Source organism: Micropterus salmoides, unplaced genomic scaffold, assembly GCF_014851395.1.
Source record: "Micropterus salmoides isolate LMB-PRFRI ecotype aquatic unplaced genomic scaffold, ASM1485139v1 Ms_hic_scaffold_14, whole genome shotgun sequence".
Classification (NCBI taxonomy): Eukaryota; Metazoa; Chordata; class Actinopteri; order Centrarchiformes; family Centrarchidae; genus Micropterus; species Micropterus salmoides.
This window is the reverse complement of record NW_024040485.1, coordinates 14,492,247-14,516,515: the sequence shown is the minus strand read 5'-3', so window position 1 is coordinate 14,516,515 and position 24,269 is coordinate 14,492,247. Positions and strand designations below refer to the sequence as shown.

The 24,269-nt window shown below is 39.0% G+C and overlaps 2 protein-coding genes across 7 annotated transcripts in view; both read right to left on the bottom strand.

Moving 5' to 3' along the window:
* Positions 1 to 989: 989 nt before the first annotated feature.
* LOC119902020 (RING finger protein 11-like) lies at positions 990 to 5,561 on the bottom strand. The gene is made up of 3 exons (XM_038717884.1): positions 4,903 to 5,561; positions 4,313 to 4,482; positions 990 to 3,237 (listed from the first exon to the last, which is right to left on the bottom strand). Exons 1-3 carry the CDS (start codon positions 5,023 to 5,025, stop codon positions 3,066 to 3,068), a joined length of 465 nt encoding a protein of 154 aa, XP_038573812.1. The 5' UTR covers positions 5,026 to 5,561; the 3' UTR covers positions 990 to 3,065.
* Positions 5,562 to 7,214: 1,653 nt separating this feature from the next.
* Positions 7,215 to 24,269, bottom strand: part of cacna1eb (calcium channel, voltage-dependent, R type, alpha 1E subunit b) — a 60,564-nt gene continuing 43,509 nt past the window's right edge. Inside the window, exons 25-49 of one of the 6 annotated variants that reach the window (XM_038717877.1) lie at positions 22,192 to 22,251; positions 21,964 to 22,070; positions 21,449 to 21,460; positions 20,551 to 20,647; positions 20,276 to 20,436; positions 19,335 to 19,472; positions 18,994 to 19,195; positions 18,716 to 18,880; positions 17,586 to 17,696; positions 17,395 to 17,475; positions 17,013 to 17,132; positions 16,812 to 16,877; positions 16,230 to 16,321; positions 15,945 to 16,119; positions 15,706 to 15,833; positions 15,273 to 15,369; positions 14,995 to 15,100; positions 14,562 to 14,669; positions 14,376 to 14,476; positions 13,781 to 13,887; positions 13,590 to 13,689; positions 11,766 to 11,870; positions 11,191 to 11,326; positions 10,030 to 10,193; positions 7,215 to 9,020 (exon numbers count right to left, since the gene is read on the bottom strand). In XM_038717877.1, coding sequence (XP_038573805.1) covers positions 8,496 to 9,020; positions 10,030 to 10,193; positions 11,191 to 11,326; positions 11,766 to 11,870; positions 13,590 to 13,689; positions 13,781 to 13,887; positions 14,376 to 14,476; positions 14,562 to 14,669; positions 14,995 to 15,100; positions 15,273 to 15,369; positions 15,706 to 15,833; positions 15,945 to 16,119; positions 16,230 to 16,321; positions 16,812 to 16,877; positions 17,013 to 17,132; positions 17,395 to 17,475; positions 17,586 to 17,696; positions 18,716 to 18,880; positions 18,994 to 19,195; positions 19,335 to 19,472; positions 20,276 to 20,436; positions 20,551 to 20,647; positions 21,449 to 21,460; positions 21,964 to 22,070; positions 22,192 to 22,251 — 3,264 coding nt within the window. In that variant the 3' untranslated portion in view covers positions 7,215 to 8,495. The remainder of the gene's footprint in view (positions 9,021 to 10,029; positions 10,194 to 11,190; positions 11,327 to 11,765; positions 11,871 to 13,589; positions 13,690 to 13,780; positions 13,888 to 14,375; positions 14,477 to 14,561; positions 14,670 to 14,994; positions 15,101 to 15,272; positions 15,370 to 15,705; positions 15,834 to 15,944; positions 16,120 to 16,229; positions 16,322 to 16,811; positions 16,878 to 17,012; positions 17,133 to 17,394; positions 17,476 to 17,585; positions 17,697 to 18,715; positions 18,881 to 18,993; positions 19,196 to 19,334; positions 19,473 to 20,275; positions 20,437 to 20,550; positions 20,648 to 21,448; positions 21,461 to 21,963; positions 22,071 to 22,191; positions 22,252 to 24,269) is intronic. The other 5 variants (XM_038717878.1, XM_038717882.1, XM_038717881.1 and 2 more) reach the window with 5 other exon arrangements.

Sequence of the window (24,269 nt, the reverse complement as noted above, 5' to 3'; positions counted from 1 at the left end):
TAGTTCAATCCTCTGGAAAACTCGATATTTACTGGCTTAAAATACTTTTAAACAGGACAATGGAATTCCTGCTCCAATCTCCAGAGATGTTTATAGGGATTAAAATAGCTTAGATGTACATTTATGCTTGGTGATTCTTAAAACTAGCACATATATCATTACATCAATTCAGCAAAAACAACTAGTACCAATAATCCTTCAGCCTAAATTCCTGTGGTACTTGTAAAGATTGGTTATATTGTCACACAAAATCATTTTACAGTTGCGTTTGAACAAGTGACCTTTCCATTCCTGTCCTTATTGTGTTGCTTAAAGTGAACTGAATCTGATCTCAAATCTTGCAGAACTGCAAAGCTGATTAACTGTGTCACTGCTTAATCTGAAGAAAGGGTATGTTGCAACCAATTGTGTGTCCAATTATATCCTTCTAATCAGTGTGATATGAACCACATTGCATTAGACGCAAGATTCATGTACATAAACAAGGCATCCACTTGGTTTGAATGGATCTTGGTCTGAACCTGTCCACACATTTTACCTGTTTTTGTAATTACAAACCCACTCCGTTTGTGCATCTCATATTAAACACTCGACAGTCCATTTCACTCACATGTTCCCCAGCTGACGCAAGCACAGGGAACAAAGCATCAAACATTATCAATTTGGCTCGCTTGCTACATCATCAGTTGAATTGAGAACCCTGATTATGTAGTCATGTTTTCCACTCCGTTGCCAGATCTTAGGATCGCATTCATAAAAGGCTCAAAGGAATATTTTGCAATCATGTATTCGGTAATCTCCTATTTTGGTAATCATAGGGCCACAAATCTGCCCTTTGGCGTGCATTTAATCCACTTTGTCTGACTGATACCAACAGCTTTTATAAGATGGAGTGGAGTGACTGCCAGATGGTAATAAACAATTTTTAAAAAATACATATATTTTGTCTTCTTTATTTATTTTTTTAACATGATAGCTTTTTAGCCTTCCAAAGAAAAAAAAAAAAGAAAACAAGATTACAGGAAATATTAATCTTCAGAATAAACATAAGCTGAAAAACACAGCAAAGGAAAAGCACGATGGAAAACTTGATATCTCAGTTGTAACTAGCACACCATAAAAAGAAGTCTCTCTCACTCTGAAATTCATTGGAACAGAGGTTTGTACAGTCGGGTTTAAACCAGTGTGTCATCTATTTACGGTCCTAAGTACACAGTGGATTTTTACACAAATGTAACATATAATGTGAAGGTAGAAGATAAAACACAGGTAACAGGAAAATAGACAGCCACGCTATCACCAAACACACCACAAATCAAAAGGAAACCAATGATTGTAACTAATCCTACAGTGAATGGAAGTAAAGCAGCACAAAACAAAAGATGAGACGTGTAATAAAGAAAGGGCTTGAAGGACCTCCACTCTAAAAGGTTTCTTCACTTTCTTGACAAAGTTGAGAAATTTGATACCGCTCTCATGCAATATTATGAAGCTAGACGAGGGAGGAAATTTGCGTAACTTAACGACAGGAAGCAGGGGGAAATGACTAGCCTGGCTCTGTCCAAAGTTCAAAAACTGGCCTACAAGCACATGTGCAGTTCATTACTTAGCACATTATATCTCATTTGTTTAATTTAAGTACATAAATGGCTGACACAATTTGTTGTCAAACAGCACATAACGCCCCGTAAAACCGAAAATTACTCGAGTTCGTGCTAGGCAATTTTTGAGCTTAGAAGCTATTCTAGCTGTTTCCCCCTGATTTACGCTAAGCTAATCGCCTCCTGGTTGCAGCTTCTTACTCATCTCAAAGAATCAGGATGATTATCAATCTTGTCATTTAACTCTTGACAGGTAAGCAGATAAACTGCATTTCCCAAAATGTTGAACTTCTCCTTTAAACTGGAGCAAGCCTCTGTCCCTTCACTTCCACACAAAAATCAAATATCAAGCAGAAAGAAGCAGAGATTCACTACTGAATCACATGTTTCACGAAATACATTGTCAGGCTTACTTTAACGTGATGAGTGACTACTGACAGCTCTGAAAATATCAGCGATATAACTTTTGCATCTCAGGAAATAAAAGGAATGAAGTATTGATAGTGCAAGGTTATAAAGGTACATATATTAATATATTGTTTAGATACTGTCCTATAAGTAAAGTGCAAATCTCTGGATCAGCTGAAAAGTGTGTGCAAGCATTTCTAATTTTTGACTGACTGATCCACCTGCCCATGCACAAATGAGCCCTTTACATTGGCTGACAGCTACTTTACACACCGTCTGATGAAACATTCAAGTTATACAACATAGTTTTCCCTTTAATTCAAAGCATTTTCTGTCTCGCCATCTGGAGCGGCCAAATATCATGTAGCCTTGATCTTCTTTGTAGTTGTAAACTTTGGGTGATTTCTGTTACGTATGTGCACATTTTCTTTTGTAATCCTGGCTAGCTGGACAGAAATATCTTATTATCCAATGCCAAAAGTAAACTATAGTTGTGAATTTCCGTATCTCCAAAGTGTAGGGCCATTTTGAGGAAGTCTTTGCCTACTGTCGCCATAGAAAACCTAAAATTAAATCCATTCTCTAACAACACCTTGCAGCATTTTGGTCAATACTCTTAACCCAATTATCCGTTTTAATGACGACCAACTGGGAATGTAGATGAGCTGGTGTCAGTTAGGGAGGAACACCACTGAGACCGGCTCAAGTGGAAATGCACAGTCATCGAGGAGCCCAAACAGCTCACACACATCCCACACACATCCCACATGCTCACTCAGCATGACGAACACACACAGAAAATTGTGAAGGGTCACCTGGAAACACTTTACCAATTTCTGTAAATTAAGTTTAAGACCAGCTTATTTAGACCTGGGGGCATGGAAGGCCAACGTTAGGTGAATAAATCTGAATTTTTCAAAGTGCAAGAAAACAGCAAACACATTTAGCTCAAATTGTAGCTCCTCCCACTCTATAAGAGGGCAGTTGTTGGGTATGTGTGTGTTTGGGTCTGGAGGGGCCATGATTGGTCTAAGTTTGGGGGAGGAGGGATTAGAATTAGTTGGTCTCATAGGTGGAGAGAAGGGCAGCATCCACAGGCTCCATGCAGGAAGGGCAGGTGAAGGATCTCATCAGCCAGTCGTCTATACAGTCCATGTGGTAGATGTGCATACAGGGCAGGAACCGGATGGGATCCCCATATACAAAGTCCAGCATACAGATCACACATCTGAAAATGGATAAAATAAAGAGCTTAAACAGACACCAGAATAAAGTTGATATTGTAACATTAGACTCGAAATCAACTAGGACTTGAAGTAGTTGTTTTTTAGGATGCATTACAGGTGTGGAACTGAAATGATTTGTCAGTTAATCTAGCTGTGTGACAAAGGAACATTTGGCAACAATTTTCAATCATTTAACTTTTTTTTTTCCCAAATAAACATGAGAAATATCTGGTTCCAGCTTCTCAAATGTGAGAATTTGCAGATTTATATCAACGTAATTTATATTACACATTAAACAAAAAGTTCTCCTGGTATACTGGTCATTATATCCACATTACAAATTGTTTTAATGATATCAGTGCTGTGTGGCAGTTATTATTTTCAAGGACTGATTATATGTTTAGCCTGTAAAATACAGTACAAAACCACCACCACTATCCTGGAGCCTGAGGTTAAGAATTAAATTGCTTGTTTTGTTTGACCAACAGTCCAAAACCAAAAATATATTTTATTTAAAATTATTTAAAACAGAAGGGAAAAAAACAGCAAATCCTAACATTTAAAAGCTAAAACAAGCAAATGCTTGTCCAAGGAAGGTTAAAATCAAGGAGAACTGGACAGCTTGAAGACATTTTGCCTCTCATCCAATTGGCTTCTTTAGTTTGGCATTTCTGTGACAACTGACTTTCAAGTCAAGTCGATTTAATTTATACCGCCCCAAAAAACAACAAAACACATTTAAAATAAAAAAACCCAGCTTTATCTGTACAATACATGCCACTCTCAACTCAGACTTAGACAATTAATAGATTATCAAAATTGTTTTTGCATAATTTTCTGTCATGCACTTCCATTAATCAACTAATCTCTTCAGCACATATGTGAAACAAGAACAGCTTCACCTGCTTAATGTGCTGTGGATTTGTTTCCCATGGACCACATCATACATTCTTATTTGAGATTAAATATTAATCACACATAAGTTTATAAAATATGATGTCTGAATTAATTAAGACTGCTAATGGCCTGCAGCCTTCCTCTGTGTAAATCACATTGAAAAATGCAAAAAAATCTCACTCTCTGATCTTTTTCTCTGAGCCGTCTTGCCCTCCATCATAAACACCCTTAGGGAGGTGCTGGATGAGGCCGATGCGCTGAGCAATGCGGACCTGCTCCTCCTCTGTCAGCTGGGTAGCCAGACGGGCCTGACTAGGCGTGGGATGGTACATGGGCATGTGAGCCTGCTCCTGGTTTCAGACAAAGAAACACCAAAGTGAAACAAAAACTGTTATCCTCCCATACCAGCTCACTTTGTCCATACAAAGCGGTCTGACTGGTCCGGATCGCTGCGCGGATAAACTAAAAAAAATAAAGAAGCTGTATGAACATTCTTGACAAGCCAGTTAGAGGGGATTACTTTAAATCCAGTTTCCGTACTCGGGTATACCTACTACTGACTACACTGGACCCGAGGCAGTCTTATAAATAGGCCACAGACATGAAACACTAGACACAGGGACCGCAGTACTGCAGAAGGATAACCTACTATATATTAACATTCAGGCTTTTAACTAATATTATTCTTATGGCCACTTATCCTACTCGTGCCATACACTTTCTTTTTCTTGAATCAATACCTTGAAAGTTGAGCGTTTGCTGTCTCTCACCTGGTACGGCGGAGGTGGCTCCAGGTCTGCATCTGTCCCGTCACCGAAACTCGCCCTGTCTGACTGGGATTCATGAAGCAGAGAAATGTCGTCTGATGTCGGAGACTTGAGACAGTTGCCCATATCTTCGTGTCTCTAGTCCTGGCCGACGTTAAAAATCAGACCTTTGCTGCTAAAGTTGCTCTCGGTGGCTAATTTTGTCTAAATATCCCAGAAACCAGTTCAAGTACCTACTAGTACAAAATATACAATGTACATGATTATAAAACTCCTACATAAACGTTAAATGTTAAAGCAAATGTTCACACTAGTTACTCTTCATGTTTACACCACAGACTGTATAAGGTTAACACGGACGTCCACCTGAAAAACAAAACAAAGAACTCCCTTGCTAACGAAAGCTAGCAGCCTAGCTAGCTACTTTTTCGCTAGCCAGCTGAGCGACTTCCTTGATAAGTATCGCTCATTCCTTTGTAAGAAACACAATTTCTTCTAAATTTCTACTTCAGCAGCAACTGTGGCTGTAACACTGAACGGTCTGATTGCTGGACTGTAGCGACATTTCTGTCTTTTAACTTCGTGAGTAACATTAAACAGTTTGCTTCCTTGCTAGCTTTTTCTTCAACCAGAGGACATGTTATCAGTCCACTGGATATGACGTTAGATGTGATTCTGAGCGGTGATTGGATGATTTATTTTACGTATTCCGCGATAGAGTCAAAGTCCCACCCCTTTCGATTATAAAAAATAATAATAATAAACAAAAAAACAATGATTGTTCAATTGTTAATAATTCACGATGGATTTATTAATAAATTAATCATTATAATAAACAAAAAATCTGTCAATTTTACATTCAGATGTGTTACAAAAAATTAAAAATCCAAGCGATAAACATATAAATTGGATTAAACCTTGATCATTACTATATGCATTCTGTATGTCTAAAAAGGTTTGAGATATAGCTAAATGTAGGCATGCCACATGGTATACCTATACTAATTTGTAAAAAAAAAGTTCATTTGTGATTTTGTGTCAAATGTCAATTGTCATTATCATTTTTAACACCATAAACTAAATGTTAATATTTCTACCTAAAGACAACCCAGTATACAATGTGGTACAATAAAACGTAAAAAAATACAATTGCACCTTTATCACATGTAGGTTATAAACTGTATATCATATATTACATACTGTATCATATTTTTTATTTATTTATTTCATTTAACTAGTTCTTTATCATTTCCTCTGTCTTATGTGCTGCTATCATATATGAATTTCACTCTTAAAACATCTCTTGATGATATTTTATATGTGATCCTGTATAACGTATACCCTGTTAATGTTTTTATTTCATGTTTTGCTAATATTGGTAGCAGTTGTCGACCTGTCCAGGGTGTACCCTGCCTTGCGCCCGATGTAAACTGGGATTGGCTCCTGCCCCCCCGCGACCCTGTATGCAGGATAAGCGGTTGACGATGGATGGATGGATGGATGGATGGATGGTAGCAGTTGTATTTTTGGTCAAGATAAACAAGAATTTCTCACTCATGTTTTCTTTAACTGTAAACTTAAAAACTTAGTCGTTTTCAACGTAAGGCCCTGAAGATTGATCTTACTGTAAATGTTTTGATCTTGAGTGGTAATTTTCATTCACAAATGTTTTTATTCACAAAAGAGTGAAATGTGTTTTCACTTATTCTGGCTGCTCAGGCTGAAGTTTGTGGAGCTAAGTATGTGATGCTTACAAACTACATGAACCAATAAGGATGATTAAGGTGCAATTGTTCATTTTGACAGGTGCAACAAAATGAATGGAGAATTAATGGAGGATAAGTGAGATGATTTTGATATGGCTGAATTCCATTTAGCTGCATCAGTTTTGTGGTCATGGTATAGTACATGCTGGCTTTCAATAAAACAGAACCAATGTTAATGTTATTAATAACACCTTGTACTTAATGGTGAAAAAGGATCATGCATGTCTGTACACTGCCACACAGTTATAGAAGATTGATCAGGTACGGGTGAAAACACCTGTGTGGGTGAACATATGTGTTTAGAGCCTTTAAAAAAGCATTTTATAATTTTATGTTTTTAAACAGTTTCTTGCTTGTGATCAGTGTTAAAAACTAATAAGTATAGTAAATCAAGAAAGTACATTTAAGAAACAGAACAAACAATCAATTTCCAAATGCACTTAAAATGGTTTCGGTGGGAGTGTTATTGTGTTGCTCAAGGCTTCTCACTTATAAAAGGTATCTGATGTTTTTCCAGGCTCTATATAAAACATTTAAAAAAAAACAGTGGCAACTTGAGGACAACTTTATTTGTATATACAGCTATTATACACATAAAAACCCACAAAGTATTTGCATTCCAGGAACGTATGATACAAATCTCCATGTTTTTGGTTAAGTGAGTTTCACAGAATTGGCCTTCTTTAGGCAAATAAAACAAAAACACAAACCTTAAAATGAACATTTCCAAAGATTCCTTTACCTTTAAAGCTCATCAGCTGATACAGTTTAATTTTATTTTTTTTTCTCTTAATGTTACAAACAGCATACGTTCTCTGTACATTATTAGTAAGTAATAAGAGTAATGTTAATTTGTGAAGCAAATGTGTCATGGTGTGTCTACAGTGTTTCTACAGTCATTGTCTGCAATGGTACATACAATATTCACAAGGAAGAAAAAGGTGAAAATAGATTAAAGATCATTTTGTTTTCATATCAGTTCATGGTAAAATTACATGCCAACAACAATTCTCAAACTCAAATGTTAAATATAATTGTTGGAAAGTTTCTTGTTTAAAGGGTGTTCACTGGAAAAAAATAAAAGCAAAAAGCTGTTTTAATGGATAACTGAGGTTTGTAACAATAACACAGGGTGAAACAACAAATAAACCTTTCTGTGTTATCCTGTAACTGTATTCATATCTCACAAGTTATTGTGTCCAATACCAAAAAGAAAAATAAATCAGCAGTTTTTTTCACATTCATTCATACTGTAAAAAAATCCAGCATTATTGAGTGTTACTTATTAGTATCCACATTATCTGGTATATCAGATCGCCTTCACACAATGGCTTGTTGTATTGATCTGGTCTAATAAATGGCGATGGTGTGGTGATCACAATGTATGTACAAAACAATTAATTTATAAGAAAATGTAGTTACATATTCACACCCCACAGATAAATACTGTTAAGAGCAACACTGAATGATTTAAAAACATCTTCAGAAATGAAAGTACCTATTGACACAAATTACATAATTTGATCCATTCATTTCTTTTCTGCATCCTGCAACTATTTGAGATGTATTATTACTCTCTGTCATCAAGTACAAGTCAGGAAATAGACCTTATTTATTGTCAGTATTCTGTGTGAATTGGCAACTACAGTTTCAGGAAGTATTGTTCTTTTCGTTTCAGGTTCACATTTGACCAAATATCCAGAGGACTCATGGCCTCGTAGCACTGATGCAAAAAGAGTCACATTAACCTTGATCCTGTACACTGTCGTGCAGAGTCCTCTAACACCTCTCTGGGATTCCCCCTCCCACCTCACGGTATGCCTCCTGTCCCTAGCACCTGTCGTCCTCCTCTGTATCGCTGAGAGGATCACAGCCTGCAACTGAGGCTGTCTGCGCCAGACGCTTCCGAAAATGTCCGTTGGGGACCTGCCAGCCGGTCCGCAAGCGCGGGCGGGCTGAGCTGATGGTGTTAGAGCGTCCCAGGCTGCAGGCCACAGCCGCCTCAAAGGTCAGCGTCTCCATGGGACCAGAGGGGTCTGGGCTGTGGTCGTCCTCTTGGGAGGCCAAGAACGGCTCGGAGGGGTAGCGTCGAGGTGGGGACGGGTGACGGCCTGCCTCGCACAGCCTCTCACCTGCGACCCCCTCTTGGGTGTCCCAGGTGGGCTTGCCCCGTCTCATGGTCTCTGGGCTACCTTGTTCATCCTCGTCTTCACCGACGGAGGGGTGTGTGCGACACTCGAGCGGGGAGTAGGAGATGTGAGGGCGGGGGCGAGTCGGGGTCTGTGATATAGGTCGTCGGCCGCTGGGAGTGCTGGACTCTGAGGTGGAGGGCACCGGACTGTCCGAGCTGTTGCCCTGAAGATGAGAATAAACAATGATGTCATGGACTGTCGCCTTCAAGGTTATTGTTTAAAAAACGTATACCTGTCAAAATGTAAAGGGGCATTCCACTAATTTAGCATCACACTTCCACAAAGTTGTGAGGCCTGTGAGAGACACATAAAAGATAAATGGTCAAACTGGCTGGTAGATGTTTTAAGCTGCTGTCCTCAGTTTACAACACAGCTCAACAAGCCTGGTGACATCATCAGACTTAACTGGCTTAATCTAAACTAGCAGTTTTCAGGTTAAATTAAATTGAAGTTTAAATGGAGTATGTACTCCTAGCTGGTGCCGGATTGCAAGACATTGCAAAAACAAGATGCAGCATTCTTTTTTCCCAATCCCTCGCTCCAGCCAATCCATCTTTCATTCTGCTGACTCCTTTTTACATTTTGTTTGGGCTGGGCAATTCAATATTATTGTATACAATATTTAACTTGTTACTTTAAAAAAATGTTTTATTCTGTTATCCACATAAATGACTCCCAGAAAATCATACAGAAGTTACAGAAGGCTTTTGTTTAACATAATGCATAAGTGGAACAGTGTTAAGTGTCTTTTATTTATCCCCTGGGAAACTGTTGAACTGTTTGTGTGATTTTACATACCTTTACCATATTGTGACACTGATATCAGAAAAATATTCTTATTAATATTGTATTATTTCAACTACAGCAGCGTTTGCAGTCTTTTTCTACAGATTTAGGCTACACAGTCAGCTGTTTTCTAATCACAAAATGCAAAACTGTTCTTGTCCACAATACAACTAAAAGAATCCCTAGGCTCACCATCACTTTGGTGACCTGTGGACAACAATTGTAGCGTTCACTTGACAACTCACCAGAAAAAATACAAACAGTTGACTGGAGGGAAAATTTGCTTTTTCATTTTTAATTTTACTTTAAAGTAATTTCATTTGTGAGCCTGCTTTTTTTGCTGTCCCTGAATCGGTTAGCTGGACATTTAGGCTTTTCTGACCTACCTGTTTATCTTGGGTGTGTGCTCTCTCTACACTAGAGGATCGTGAGGGCTGCAAGCTTCTTTCCTCTGAGTTACAACGAGACGTGTCCGGAGAGAGGAGGTGACAGCGTTCCTTAGACCGGCCACGCTCCCTGTCGCTCTGCTGCCGGTGCTCAGACCGAGAAACTAGAGGGGAGACATAAAACATAAAATGGCAGACAAAGAGAAAAAGAGATAATGGGTGACAACTAAGGCTGAAACGATTTATCGAGAAATTCGAATAATGTGATTACTGAAAAGCATCAATGCAAATTATTTGCATCGATGCTTCGTTTAATCAATGTAACTATACAGCGCACTGCTTCGCACAGACAATTATTACTGTCGCACAATGCACTTAGGCTGTGGGCAAGTGAAGACAATGTGATTTGATGGCGCTGTTTGCAAAGTGGAGAAAGAGAGAGAATTTAGCGAGGGATAAAAAGAGAAAAAGACAGAAAGTGTTCAAGGTATGGGATTATTTCAAGCTAAAAGAAAACAACAGATCTGTACAGTGGGTCTTCTGGAAAACGGAATAACCAAAACAATGCTTTTGTTTTCCGAGCAGAAAGCATCCGGTGATATGAGTTACACAGCTGGTCCCGTGGGGTGCCAAGCAAAAGTATTTCTTGTCTGATTACTCGATGAATGGATGAAATAATCTGTAGAATCATCAATTATTAAAATCATCATTACAGTGACAACATAATTTTGTTCCTCAAAATGTAATGGTAAATATAACGCAGTTGGTATCCAGCCATCTAATAGAGAGAAGTGTCTTCGACAAACCAAGAAACTTAACATAAACATATTTTCCTCTTATTGGCATGGCCAACCAGAATAGGTCTGGCTTGGCCTCTAACCATATAAATGTACCAGTTTTAGTATTTAAGATTCAAATTCTTTTACAAATAGGATAAATAATTATTTTATGTTGCTGGGGTTTGTTCGACCAATATCAATTCCACCTACCACATCAGTAAAAAAAAAATTCATTAACTTAACATTTTTACTGCAACAATAACAAGTTGATCAACAAGACACATTGTTACTATGGACCTTTCCTGTGTTTTATCACCAGTTATCTTTGGTTGCAAATGGTAGGGGGGGAATATCACTTCACACTGTATGCAAACAAACTAACCAGCAGCCTTGTAGCTTTTGTGACGAGGTCGATAAACTCGCTCAGGACTTTTCTCCTCCTGCCAAAGACCGTTCACCCGCTGATCTGCAACAGTGGAGGCTGAACGCTTCATGGAGCCACTTGCGACCTCCGTCTGCTTGTATGTGAAAACACAAAACAGACAAAACAGACATTAAACATTAAAAATACTGTAATTACATTCAGATTATTTCATTCAGAAAGCAAGTGAACCATTGCAGAGAGGCTTAAAAAATAAAATGTCATGCTTTAGTAAGTGAAACAAAACAGTGCATCGTAATAGTATTGTTAGGTTTAGTTTCCTCTATTCTGGAGATGAAAGAGATCAACGTAAGAAGGCGATGCATCAGCATTCACAATATCACATCCCATTTTAAAAATAGTTTGAGCCTAAATCAAACTCCCAAAGTGGCAAAAGACAAGCCAAAACTCTACTGATTTAAACTTCTCGGCATCTCGTGCACATAAGGGAAAAGGCGCTTTGGCGTTAGAGCCCATGCAGCCACTGACGTCCGTAAGATCCAGCACAGAGGCCGTGTCGTGGAAGTTGTGTATACCTGCAACTCTACAGCCAGACGGGGCATGGAAGAGGCCCGCACACACAGGCCCCTCCCTAGTGGAAGCTCCAGAGGGGCTTCAATCCCCCTACTGCACTCGCCCACCTAGGTGGAGTACAGAAACAAGAAAGGAGGGCAAGAAGAGACAGAGCACCAATCAGGCTCGTCCCCGCCAGGACTGCTTCTATATTTACGGAGGTCCAGTTCAGGTGAGAGGAGGGCAGACAAGCCATTTCATCACTGAGGGTCATCTATCATAGCCATTTCAATCCAGTCAGAAGCCATTCCAGCCAAAAACGGACAGGTTAAAAACTAGCAACAGGAAAACTGACTCCAAGGGGGAATAGAAACAGTGTGAGGTTGTATAAAAGGAGCAAGGAGTGGCGAAGATAAGTGAGAAAGGACAAAAAACAAAACAGTTCACAGGGAAAGATGGAATCCATGTTTCAGCTGGGAAGTACATTCAGTCATGCATGTTCAGGTCTTAACAGCTACACAAACAGAGCCACACAACATCTGTCTAGGGGCCGATCACATTCCTATGCAAGAACAAACACTAATATGCGGGTATTTTAGAATCATTTCATATCATTCATCTAGCAAGCAAGGTAGATCGGTAAACACACAGCAAAACTTTGACAATCTGCCGTTGCTATTTCAACCTCCACGGGACTAAAAGACAGGAGCACAGAGAGCAGTGATGCTGTGCTCGGCAAGGCACTGAGAAAAGTCACAGGAACAACATCCATTAAAAAATGTTTATACACTTGGATAAAAGTTGAGCCTTATGAATGTTCAGAATGAAACTCTAAGACAGTGGTTCCGAACCTTAGGGATCACAAGGTGACCCTAAAGGGCAACACACAACAGCGGTGTACGATGTGTGTCAAAACACACATATCCATCGTTTTCTATTTTCTTGTATTTCTATTGACAAATCCTACGTAACATAAAATACTTCAGGGAGAACGGAGAATGTTTGCTTTTTGGTTGTGTTTTATCAGAAGGCAGAAGTTCAGAGATGTTTTCTGTGAGTGTGTGATGGTGGGTAACGAATGGACAGTGCAAGCTGCACTTTCTGCTTGAAGTGGCTTCACTTATTGCTGAGCGCTCATCCACAGTGGGCTACTATTAGCTACTATTATCCTGGATCATGGCTGGATTCTTAAACATGATGGATCGGTTGATACAGGAGCAGAATCGTGTTTTTGTTGCACCAAATGCCTTTTTATACTGATGGTCTGTTTACCACAGCATTATGTAATGCATGTGTGTGTGTGTGTGTGAGTGTGTGGCACTGACAAAGAAAGAAAGGGATCTTTTTGATATTGAAACTTGGCTTCAGACTGTCGTGTTCTTGCACAGGCTGCTTTTGTGTGTTTTCCTAATTATAGAAATTGCTCCTCAGTATTTGGCTAATACTGTTACATTATCAGTATTGTAACAGCTTGATACAATAACTACTTGTAAAATCTGAGTATCCCTATACTATATATATATATACTAAAACGTCTTTTGTCTGGTGTAATGTAGGGATGGGAGCCCAATGTGTGCTATGGATGTCAAGTGACATGACACTATGTGATACCACAGATGTGTGTTGCACTTTTTGTTGTGAAATTAATAACAACAGGACAAGAAAAAATAACAAAACAAACATATTTCATGCTAAAATTATGTTTTTCACTTTGACTAACTGGTCACACCCACTACACAACCTGTGACAAGGCAACAACGCTTTGTTTTCAAGAGTTAAAAAGGTTGAGAACCACTGTTTTAAGAAATTGTCGTGGTATTAATGGTCTTTTTGGTCATCTTTCTTACAAGATTCTGCTGTTGACTAGCATCAACGTCGGAGCTTATGGGCTGCAAAAATAGTTCCTGGGGTGAGATGGGGCTCAAAGCCACAAAGCCTCCTCTGGTCCTGTATGGGAACAGAGAGAAACAGTAAAACAAACAGATAAATAGAGGCACAGGTACAAATATAACAAAACTGCAGGTGTTCACAGACTCACAGGGCTGAGCCAGCACTGTGGGCCATCATCGGCAGTGTCTGGGTGTTGGACAGAATGTCCTCGGGGAGGGTGGAGGCATCCAGACGCTTGAACATTAAGTTACTCTTCTGAAATGAGAGAAACAAAAACACAACAAATCAAATACAGGTACAGGGGCTTCCTTCCAATTGCTTTTTCACGTTGCTGAAAGGTGCAGGAAAGACATACATGTGGTCAGAATGGATCGAGTACTTTACGCTCTAAAGACATGACTTCACATGAAACACAATTAAGTCTACATATTGCCATCCCTCCCTGTATGTACATACTGTAGTTCTGTATAGTACCAAAGGATGCTTATCTATATAATATTATTAACATTTTAAAAGTGAGGTGATAAAGCATTACAGCTATCAAAGCTTACGATTTAGATTTTATTTTTTTCCCTCCATGTAACTGTTCTAATTGGGTCTTAAATGTGTTTTTTTAGTTTTGCATCTCCTCCTTTTTAAAAATGTATTTATATATCTATCCTTCCTTGAATACATAATTGTAAAACAGGGTGAATACAGTATATCGGGGTGCCAGAAAGTTCATAACAGCATGCAGAGCTGACCTGAGCTTCAAGTTGCTGCCTGAGCTTCTTGGCTTTGTTTTGTTTGAAGTAGTCCATTATCATCATGGAAGCGTAGATCTTCCCCACTGTCATGTCCGTATCTGTGAGGGCAGACACACTACGTTAACTGTTACTGCTTGTCTCTCAGCAGTACACTGAGTGTTTCCTCCATAGTTAGAGCCAGACCTTTGTTGATAGGTACCAGTAGATCCAAGTTCTTCTGGGGCAGATAAGGCCAAATGATACTGATCTCTTTTTGCAGTTCACTGTCCAGACCGATACGGTCCTCCCCACCTGTGACAAACATCCACATTCATCACCTTTGCAAATATATAATATATGTCATATTATGACAAGTCATTTAAGCCTAACATACCTTTCTGAGGATGTGTGCATTTGTTTGTTTTGAATGATAGGGAATTGAATATTTTTGAGTTTTGGTTTGTTGGTGGAACAAAAAAAAGCAATTTGAGGAAGTCACATTGGGCAGTGGACATTTTCTAGAACAAACAACTAAACAACAAACCAAAATAATAAATTAGCAGATAATTGATAATGAAAATAATTGCAGCCCTAGATGTCATATCACAATCATACTATGTTTATTAGTGACACTGACCTCTGGCTATTTTGATGTCCAAAGCAGTGCGGATGAGCGACATCAGGGTGGATGTGAAGTGGACTGTCATGTCCTCATCCACAGGCATGTTCATCAACACCAATCTCTGAGAGACAACAAGGTACGGAGAGAGGAAGAGAGAAGGAGATTCATTCATTCATAATTTATTTTATCCAAATAAGAGAACATGAACTCAGTTCTATTACCCTTAACTTAATAAAACGTCTGTCCACCTTATTTATAATTCATACTGCTCTTTTCTATACATAGGATTTTACCTTATAGGCGATCTTAGCAGGACATTTTTTGCCCAGGCCCAGGGGTGGTGACATGTGTGTTAACATCTCATACATGGCAGTGTAGTGGATACGACCACTTCATGGGAAAAAAAGAAGCAGAATGTGGAGAGGTTAATGAAAGTATAAACTCAGATCATATAGAGATGAAGACAAACGGCTCATTCATTTTATACTTCTACTTCAACTTGTTATGTGGCATCAAACTTAAAGAACAATGTTTTCTTTTTCTTGCAAAAAAAGTGGACTTTAGCATAGTCAGATCAAGTTGTGCTAAAGAGTTCAATGCAATGAAAAATGTATTAACATTTCACATGCTTTGATGGCCCTCTGCTGGATGAAGATAGAACAGGATGTTGATCAGGTCTGCTTGAAACTAAATAAAAATAGATAAATGCTGATGATCAAGTCTCACCATGCCAGACGATCATACTCCCCCCAGATGCGAACAAACTCGTCCAGGTGATGGGGACCCAGGATTGATGAATCTCGTGTCAGGTACTCAAAGTTGTCCATGATCACAGCCACAAACAGATTTAGCATCTAAAAAAAGGACATATACAACAGATTTTTTTTTTTTGAAGAAAAGCAGTGTGCAAGACAGCCAAAAAACTGACAAACATAAACAGAACGTTATTGTTCTTAAGCCCTGACCAGGAAGGAGCTGAAGAAGATGAATGAGACGAAGTAGCAGTAAGCAAAGTCAGTCCCGCAACCTCCCTCGTGGTCTGGAGACATGGTGAGGGGGGCTATAGAGGGGTCTGGTTCACATTCCTGCCCCGACAGACACGAAAGCATAATCTCCTGCCAGGACTCCCCCGTTGCACTCCTGGTGGTTTAAACACAAACAAACACCTATGTGACATTGAATTTAAGATCCATTTTGAAAACATCTAGAAATGAAAAGGAATCTCGGAAGATATTCTTTGATAAGCCCACCTGAAGAGCAGCATCAGCGCTCCGAAAAAGGTCTTAAAATTGTTGTGTTGATTGATGTGACTCTCATCATTCAGCTTGATGTTTCCAAACACCTGCAGAAAACAGGTAGTAAAATAATGACTTCTGTTTATTTCATTGGATCCTCATTAGCTTCTGCCATAGCAGTTTGAATCTTCGTGGGGTCCATACATATGAATCCAATCAATACCACACCACTATTAATATCAATAAATTGTTAAAATTACCTCACATAATATGAATAAAAGTAAGGCAAAGAATGTGTCTAAAAACTCATACAAATTACATTAATACAGCTACATTTGAGCACATAGCCATCCATAAGATTTGTGAAAACTAAGATGAAATCAGATTTTAAAAAATGTGTATATTTAGTCACAGAGTCAACATTTGTTTCTTAAAAGAGTAAGCACTCCATTCCACAGAAGCCCTGTACATAATGTATAATTATAATGTATGTATTAAAAAATCTTGGCTCAAGGAATAAGTAATGGCTTTCCTCATAAAAGCAAGCACTTTAGTCTGTTATGTTATGTTATTTGTGATATATTAATGAAAGGATACCTGCATTCCAATTATGGCATATATGAAGAAAAGCATAGCGATGAGAAGACAGACATAAGGAAGCGCCTGTTGGAGAAGAGACAGCAAGGGCGGTTGTTTAAAACTCATCATAAAGGCAAGAATTTGGAAAATAATATCAACATCTTTGTGCGAGGAATCAAAATGACAAGACAGAGGAAGCTGACTGTAAAATTTTCCAACCTTGAAAGATTGCACAAAGGTCCATAGCAGAATACGGATGGTGTAACCTTGTCTCAGCAGCTTGATCAACCTGGCTGCTCGAAAAAGCTTCAAAAAACTCATGTTGATGGTGTTCACCGACTGGGACAGACGTGCAAATGGTTGGAGAGAGGGTGACACAAGAGAGAGGGAGGGAGGGGGAGAGTGGCAGACAGAAGGGAGAGACAGGATGTAAAACACAGATGGCGAAATTCATCACAACATGACTTAAGTTGTGTCTGGAGGCAGGGATCATAACACACTAAACTTGGAAAGAAAGAATGCTCCATTTGAAGACTATTTGTGTCTTTCTTTTTAGGTTCACAACATTGCGAAAATGAATGTTGTCTTGGCAGTAACTTACCTGTAAATCCACAATTATCTCAGTGATGCTGCCAAGAACAGTGATGAAATCAAAAATATTCCAAGTATCTCGAAAGTAGTTCTACAGAAAAAGAAAATGTTTTAATTCATTTGAATAAACATTGACAAGTTCTTCACTTGAGCTAGATGTGCTTCTGCCTTCAATTTATGTCTTCTTGTGTTAATACTCACCACAAGACCAAAGGCCATTATCTTGAGTATACACTCCAAGGAGAAGAGGACAGTGAAGGCTGTGTTGAGGTGTTTTAGGACTGTGTCATAGGCTGTTGGGGCCGAGTAGTACTGAAGGAAAATGTAAAATAAAACTGTTGTTACAGATCACATTGAGTGTACTAATTAAATTTTTTGTAGACATGACACTACCTCCACACACACATTTAAAGTTCATAATAATGGATTTGCATGACTTGGCCTGTGCAAAATAAACTTAAAATGTGTTTGCAATTGTTAATCACAGTTTACATTTCATTGTCTTTATTCATATTTGTTGTTATTGTCATATGGTGCAGCAATTTTTAGGAGTAACTCTCCTGGAAAATACGCCTGTTGTGGTGCATTCAGGTGCTTGTTGGAAGATCCAATTTCTGAGGAGAAGCACAGCCTATGGTATGAAGTCGTCCAATGAAACGTGAGCACTGCAGAAAGAATTGTGTGAATTTTGTACGTTTCTTCATTGAAATGTTTCTCTTTGACATGTATGTCTCAAGTCTTAAATGTGTCTGTTTCTATAAACGCAACAAACGAAAGAGATTTTTTTTTTTTAAAGTTCTTCCCTGTTCTTAAAACTTTGGTTTTAATTTTCGTATTTTTGTTCCATCGTTCCATTGTACTACCCAAAACACGTGCTGAGATCTCGAAACGCAACGCTCACAAGAAGTACGGGGCAAGAAACAAGATCAGATACGTTGTAAACAAATTGACAGTTTAGCCAGATTAACTAAACCCCTTTCTTTGGAGATAAAACCCAAGCGAGTGTACCCAAAATGCTGCTCATAATCCCTCATTGCACAGAAAAAACAATGAGCGTGCATAGCATCAGTAAGTATGGAAGGTAAAGGTTGAAAGATGTCAGTCTGTAAACTGTGAATGATGGTCAGAGCTCAAAAAATAAAAAATAAAGCTGAATTTCTACTAGAGATGATGATCAATTTTTTTATTGTGCTGGACTTATGTCAAGCAAGTCTCTGCAAGTTGATTTTCATTGTCAGCTGTAGCTCACAGTTTGAAGCACTGTAACACGGTACAGTCCTTCAGAGTCAAACTGTTTCATGACTCTCCCCTACTGTACGGAGGTGCTTTACCTTCATCATGAGGACCACAGTGTTGAGAGCAATCATGACGAGCACCGTGTACTCGAAAGAGGGCGATGCCACAAAGTGCCACAGTCTGTACTGGAAGGTTTGTCTGTTCTGGGGCATGTAGCGGGTCATCGGCTTGGCGCTGATGGCAAAGTCGATGCAAGCCCTCTTGTGGAGATAAATTTAACAAAACATTCATACAGAGAGACATTACATGAATACGTGCAAATTTATCCGTGTGTCTACATAGACATCTACATATATATTTCAGTGCTCCACACCTCGTTCTTCTCCAGACTGCACTCCTGAATCATCTTGTCGCCCTGCTCCTGGAAGGTGATGATGATCAGAGCCACGAAGATGTTGACAAAGAAGAACGGGAAGACCACAAAGTAGACCACGTAGAAAACAGACATCTCCATCCGGTTCCCTCTGCTCGGCCCCATGTTTTCCTCTGTTACATCGGTAGAGTGCTGCAGGACCCTAGCAGGAGAAAAGGAGAAAAAAGAGGTCATTTAGCCTTCTTGGGCAATTAAAGTTTAAATTTACTTACATTTCTATTACCTAAACTACATTGCACTGATGGTCTAAGAACTGTTCATCAGAGTGAAAATCCACTTACTGAGGCCATCCCTCTCCAGTTGAGACGGTGAAAAGTGTGAGGAGGGCCCAGCAGACGTTGTCGTAGTGAAACTCATGTCTCCTCCACTCTCTCCTTTTCACCTCCTTTTTGTCTCTGCTGTAGTCAATGTAGTAGCCTCTGTAGGGAACAGAGCAGCCCGGAGGTCATTGGTTCACTTAATTCACTGATTAAACCAGCAGTTTTAATGAAGAGAAAGAATGTAAATCTGGGGATCTGCAGCCAATTGTAGGCCATCTGCATAATGAGCTATTTGCATCAGGACCTTTGTGTAGAATTTGTTCATTGATCTCTTATGTATATCAGAAAGGTCAGAAATGTTTTAGTTATGTTTGTTTAATCTATTCATTAGTTAATTATACTGAGTTTTTGTTGTATATGTTAACTCCTTGCCAGACAGTTCTGTAGAGGAGAGACGTCATCAAGGAGTTAGGTTTAGCATTGTAACTTTATTTTTTTACTCTCAGCATAAAAGTGAATAATCGTATTTCCTAAAATATCAACAGTTTGGCCCTTCATTTTGTATGTTACTCCCTTCTGCACTAGTGCAACCTGGTACAACTTAACGGTCATGTAATGTGGCAGTACATGTTGGATTGGATCCATGGAGGATGTTCAGTGGTTTCAGTGGTGTAAAGCAAATACAAAAAAATTACTCATGTAGCCTACTCTACTCCACTACAGCTCAGAGGGAAATATTGTACTTTTCTACATTTATTTTATAACTTACTAGTTACAGTATATTGTAGATTCAGATCACTAATGTAAAATATAATCAACAAATATATTATGATGGTGTATTACAATAGGTCTAGATATTATAAGACAAAAGTCAAATTTTGAATGCAGGTGTTTTTGCTACTTTTACTTAAGTAAAAGATCTGAGTACTTCTTCCACCTCTGGTTTAGCTATATCCACTTACTGGCATTCCTTCTCCGAGTTCATGGAGCTGTCAGTGCAGTAGAAGAACTTCCCCTTGAAGAGCTGCACCGCAATGACAGCAAAGATGAACATGAAGAGCTGGTACACAATGAGGATGTTGAAGACGTTCTTCAGAGATGTGACCACACAGTCAAAAACAGCCTGCAGAGAAGAAAGCCACAAGGGTTGGCAAAGTAATCACAACATGTCAGAGGTCTGTGAAATAACACCAAAAGCCAAAATACTGGAGTGAGTTTGCAGATTTTTACATTGTACCTTGAGTTTAGGAAGCCTCTTGATGGTTTTAAGAGGCCGCAGAACTCTCAAAACTCTGAGAGACTTTATTGTCTTGATGTCTCGGCCTTTGTTGTTTCTGTTGACATTGGAATACAGTACTTAGGAACATAGTGGTACACTCAGACTAAGGCACAAAGACACATGGCATAGACACATTTAAAACGGTGAAAAAGAAAAGTATAAGCAGAATGTCACAAAACACAAGTGCATATCAAAAAACACAATGAAACACAGAACTTCGCCATGAGTATGTTTGTATGGAGCCCAGCAGGTGTCGCCAGTAAAAATGTTTGAAATTTGTACCCTTGAGTTAATTATTTGTGAACAAAATTAGTAATACATTCACTTGCATTTATAAATTTAGGCCTTAAAATGAAATTATGCCTTAGTATAAAGTTATTATAGGTTAGAAACTGTTTTTATTGAAGTCCTGCTCTCAAATAGCTGAATTTATTTTAGCAAGATCAGAGCATTAAATTACATCAATCAATCTATTTGTCCTTGTCTTGGTATCAAAGACAAGCTTTAGCTGTGTGTGTGGTAAACTGAGATACCTGGATATACACAATATACTTCCATTGTTAAATTTTATAGAATGATGGATTCTTTTCTATTTATTATTCTGCAAAACAGAGATTTTTGTAAACAGAATTACAGAAACAAATCATGTAAGTTGAGGGTATAAATCAGTAAATTAGTGTACCCATGTTATCAAACAATTTACCCCTGATATCTGTCGGGCTCTGCAGTTTAGTGAGATTTCGAAAATAAAAACACACGGAAATCAAAAAGGAAAAAATCATACACATGAAAATAAAAGGAATATATGACAAGCTTTATGTAAGAAGTTTACATTTAGTGTGACTTAAATTTTTACCCCATCACATTCCTGGTAGCCCCAACAGTGACAAAATCCACAGGAACAACATAGAAAAATTGAGGCATAAAGAGAGATACACCGTGAGCAAAGCTCAGAGGATCACAGCTATATTCACAACAGAGAAATTAACATACAATACGATCCTCTACCTTTTGTGCCAACAAAAGGCACAAAAGGTTTAGTAAGTTATTTGTCACAATCATGCTGGAAACGACAACAGAAAGAAATAATGTGGAGGCTTTTTAATATCAGTCATGAAACACTCAACCTGTGTGTCAACCCTAATATAACACAGAAATCCATCTTTCCCTTTAGTTGTGGGACCAAGGTTAAATCTGAGTTACACACTATACAGGACCATGCATGCCTTCATATTTGCAGGTTTTTTTGGGAAGCTGCAAAAAGTGTCTTTGAAGGAAAGTCGTTTATAACAATACAGTATGTTCAGAAAATGATTTGCTGCAGTGAGTCAGTCATTAGTCATCGGCAGGCAGCAATATATAGTGACTCACGTTAGAGCAAAGGCAATCAGAGCTCCCACCACCACAATGAAGTCCAGGATGTTCCACATGTCTCGGAAATAAGAGCCATCGTGCAGAATGAGACCCTGGTCTATCATCTGGAGGACAAACACACCACACACAGAAGGACAGGTAAAGTGGACAGATTAACACACACAGGGCCAAACACATCTGAGTAATTTAATGTGTGATTGTTGAGTCAAAGTTTCAGTTGCCCACCTTGATGATCATTTCAAAGGTGAACACTCCAGTGAAGACATAATCAAAATAACGGAGGACCTGGAACATTTACACACATAAAAAAACACAAATAAAAAAATCATTCATTTAAAAAGACTGCATACTATGCATATACTACTATTCATCCTTCTGTCACACACACCCAAATCCATACTGCAAACTAATTGTCATAGTGTAGAAAATCTTTTTCACCACCAACCACAACTTATTTCCATTGTGTCCGAAGCTGCATTTGTTCATTGCATTGTGGCAGAATAGCATCCTTCCTTCGACTGCACAGTGAGTATACTTTACTGCATCACTTCTCCAGCAAGACTTAGAATTAGTATGGAGTTTGAGACTCATTGCTAGTGGTACAGTTCCAAAGAAGTACATTTACATTTACTCATTTGGCAGACGCTTTTATCCAAAGTGACTTACATTTGAGGAACAGCATACAAGCATTAACAGAGCATCAATACACCACGAGATCTACAACTGACAACACATACTATTAAGGGCAGCAATAAAAAGTAGTAATAGCTAATAGCACTTATGGCATCATTGGGGTAAATACCTAGGGAAAGAAGTAAGAGTTAACAAACAAGTGCAATCAATGCAAGAGAATTGTAAGAGGATAGAAGAAGAAGAGCACAGGAAGTGCATGTAGAGGTTATGGGTTACAAGTGTTAAAAGAAAAAGTGTTCTCGGAAGAGATATGTTTTCAAGAGCTTCTTGAAGTTAGAGAGGGACGCCCCTGCTCTGATGGCATGTGGTAGCTCGTTCCACCATCATGGTGTCACAGATGAGAACAGCTGGGACTGAGATTGCTTTGTGTGTAGGGATGGCAGAGCCAGGTGGCGTTCGTTGGTGGAGGGCAGTGGCCAAGAAGGAACGTAGGCTTGTATTATGGAGTTTAGGTAGATGTTACAGACCTGTTTCTGCTCTGGTTGGTTGTGGTCAGAAATTTGCTTGATTGCACCTGTCATCACACCCTACAGTGATGTCACAGGGTCCTAGAGTCCACCTGGACATCACTGCAGCAAGGTGATAAGTTAAACCACTGGATGTCAGCAAAGACAATATATTCAGGGGTGTATTTTTTAAGACATTTTTGAATTAGGATTATGTACTTCAAGCAGGGCCTGATGTTGAGTAAAGGAGTAGGCAGATGGTGCTTGGAACATTTATATTTTGTGTGTCCTTGGTATAGATCTTTACTCTGTCTCTTCTCTCTCACAAACTAAAGCCAAATACAGTGCTGATTTTACTAGTTTGTGCTTATTTGGTTACTCTTGACACTTTCCATGATGCCGAGTTGTGAAAAGCTGTGAAAAACCAACTGCACAGCTATTTCCCAGGCAAAACTGCAGATTCTCACCTTGTATTTGCGTGAAACCAAATGTACCACAACACATTGTTGCTGACACAGTGTTATGTCAACTTGAGATCAAACACTAAACCTGAAAGCTAAAATGTATCAGTAGTAATTTAGAATTGACAGAGTGAGTTCATATATTTAATTCATTCTTTTAGTCTTATGTAAATAATTTTTTCCTTGAGGATTAATATCTGTGAAAGATGGACCTAAACTAGCAGGTTCGTTCACAATTTCACAATGACCACATTGTTGTTAACACTGGCTAGTCAGATGACATCACTGTTTAGTACAATAAACCATGTGTGAACACATCCAGGCTCCACACGGAGCTTTGGGCTCATTATGTTTGTTACCATGCCGCTCATATTGAGGAGTAGCAAAGTGGTATGATGACAAACAGCGGGGAATAACTTTTGAGGGGGTACGGTGGTGTACTAGCCTCTCATCCAGCTGTTAGAGGTTGTCGCATCTGTCTCTGAAACCTGGGGCGCTCTGCCCTACAGTGTAAAACGCTGGAGGGGCGTCTTACAAACTTGGGGGTTTGGTGGGAGGGGCTTAGTGGAATGATGCGAGCAGTAGAGAGAGAAGGGGGGATGGTTTTGCTTTGTTCAATTGCCGACTGCAGCTTTAAGGTGTCAAAACCCCACGTACACACACCTTTCTGACATCAAAACGCCTTTTGTCTTGTCTCGTTTTG

Coding starts and splice junctions, on each gene's coding strand:
- LOC119902020 (XM_038717884.1), bottom strand. CDS start 5,025: ATGGGCAACTGTCTCAAGTCTCCGACATCAGACGACATTTCTCTGCTT. Junction 4,483..4,902: donor AGCCACCTCCGCCGTACCAG/GTGAGAGACAGC, acceptor GTCTGAAACCAG/GAGCAGGCTCACATGCCCAT. Junction 3,238..4,312: donor TCAGAGAAAAAGATCAGAGA/GTGAGATTTTTT, acceptor ATCCATTTTCAG/ATGTGTGATCTGTATGCTGG.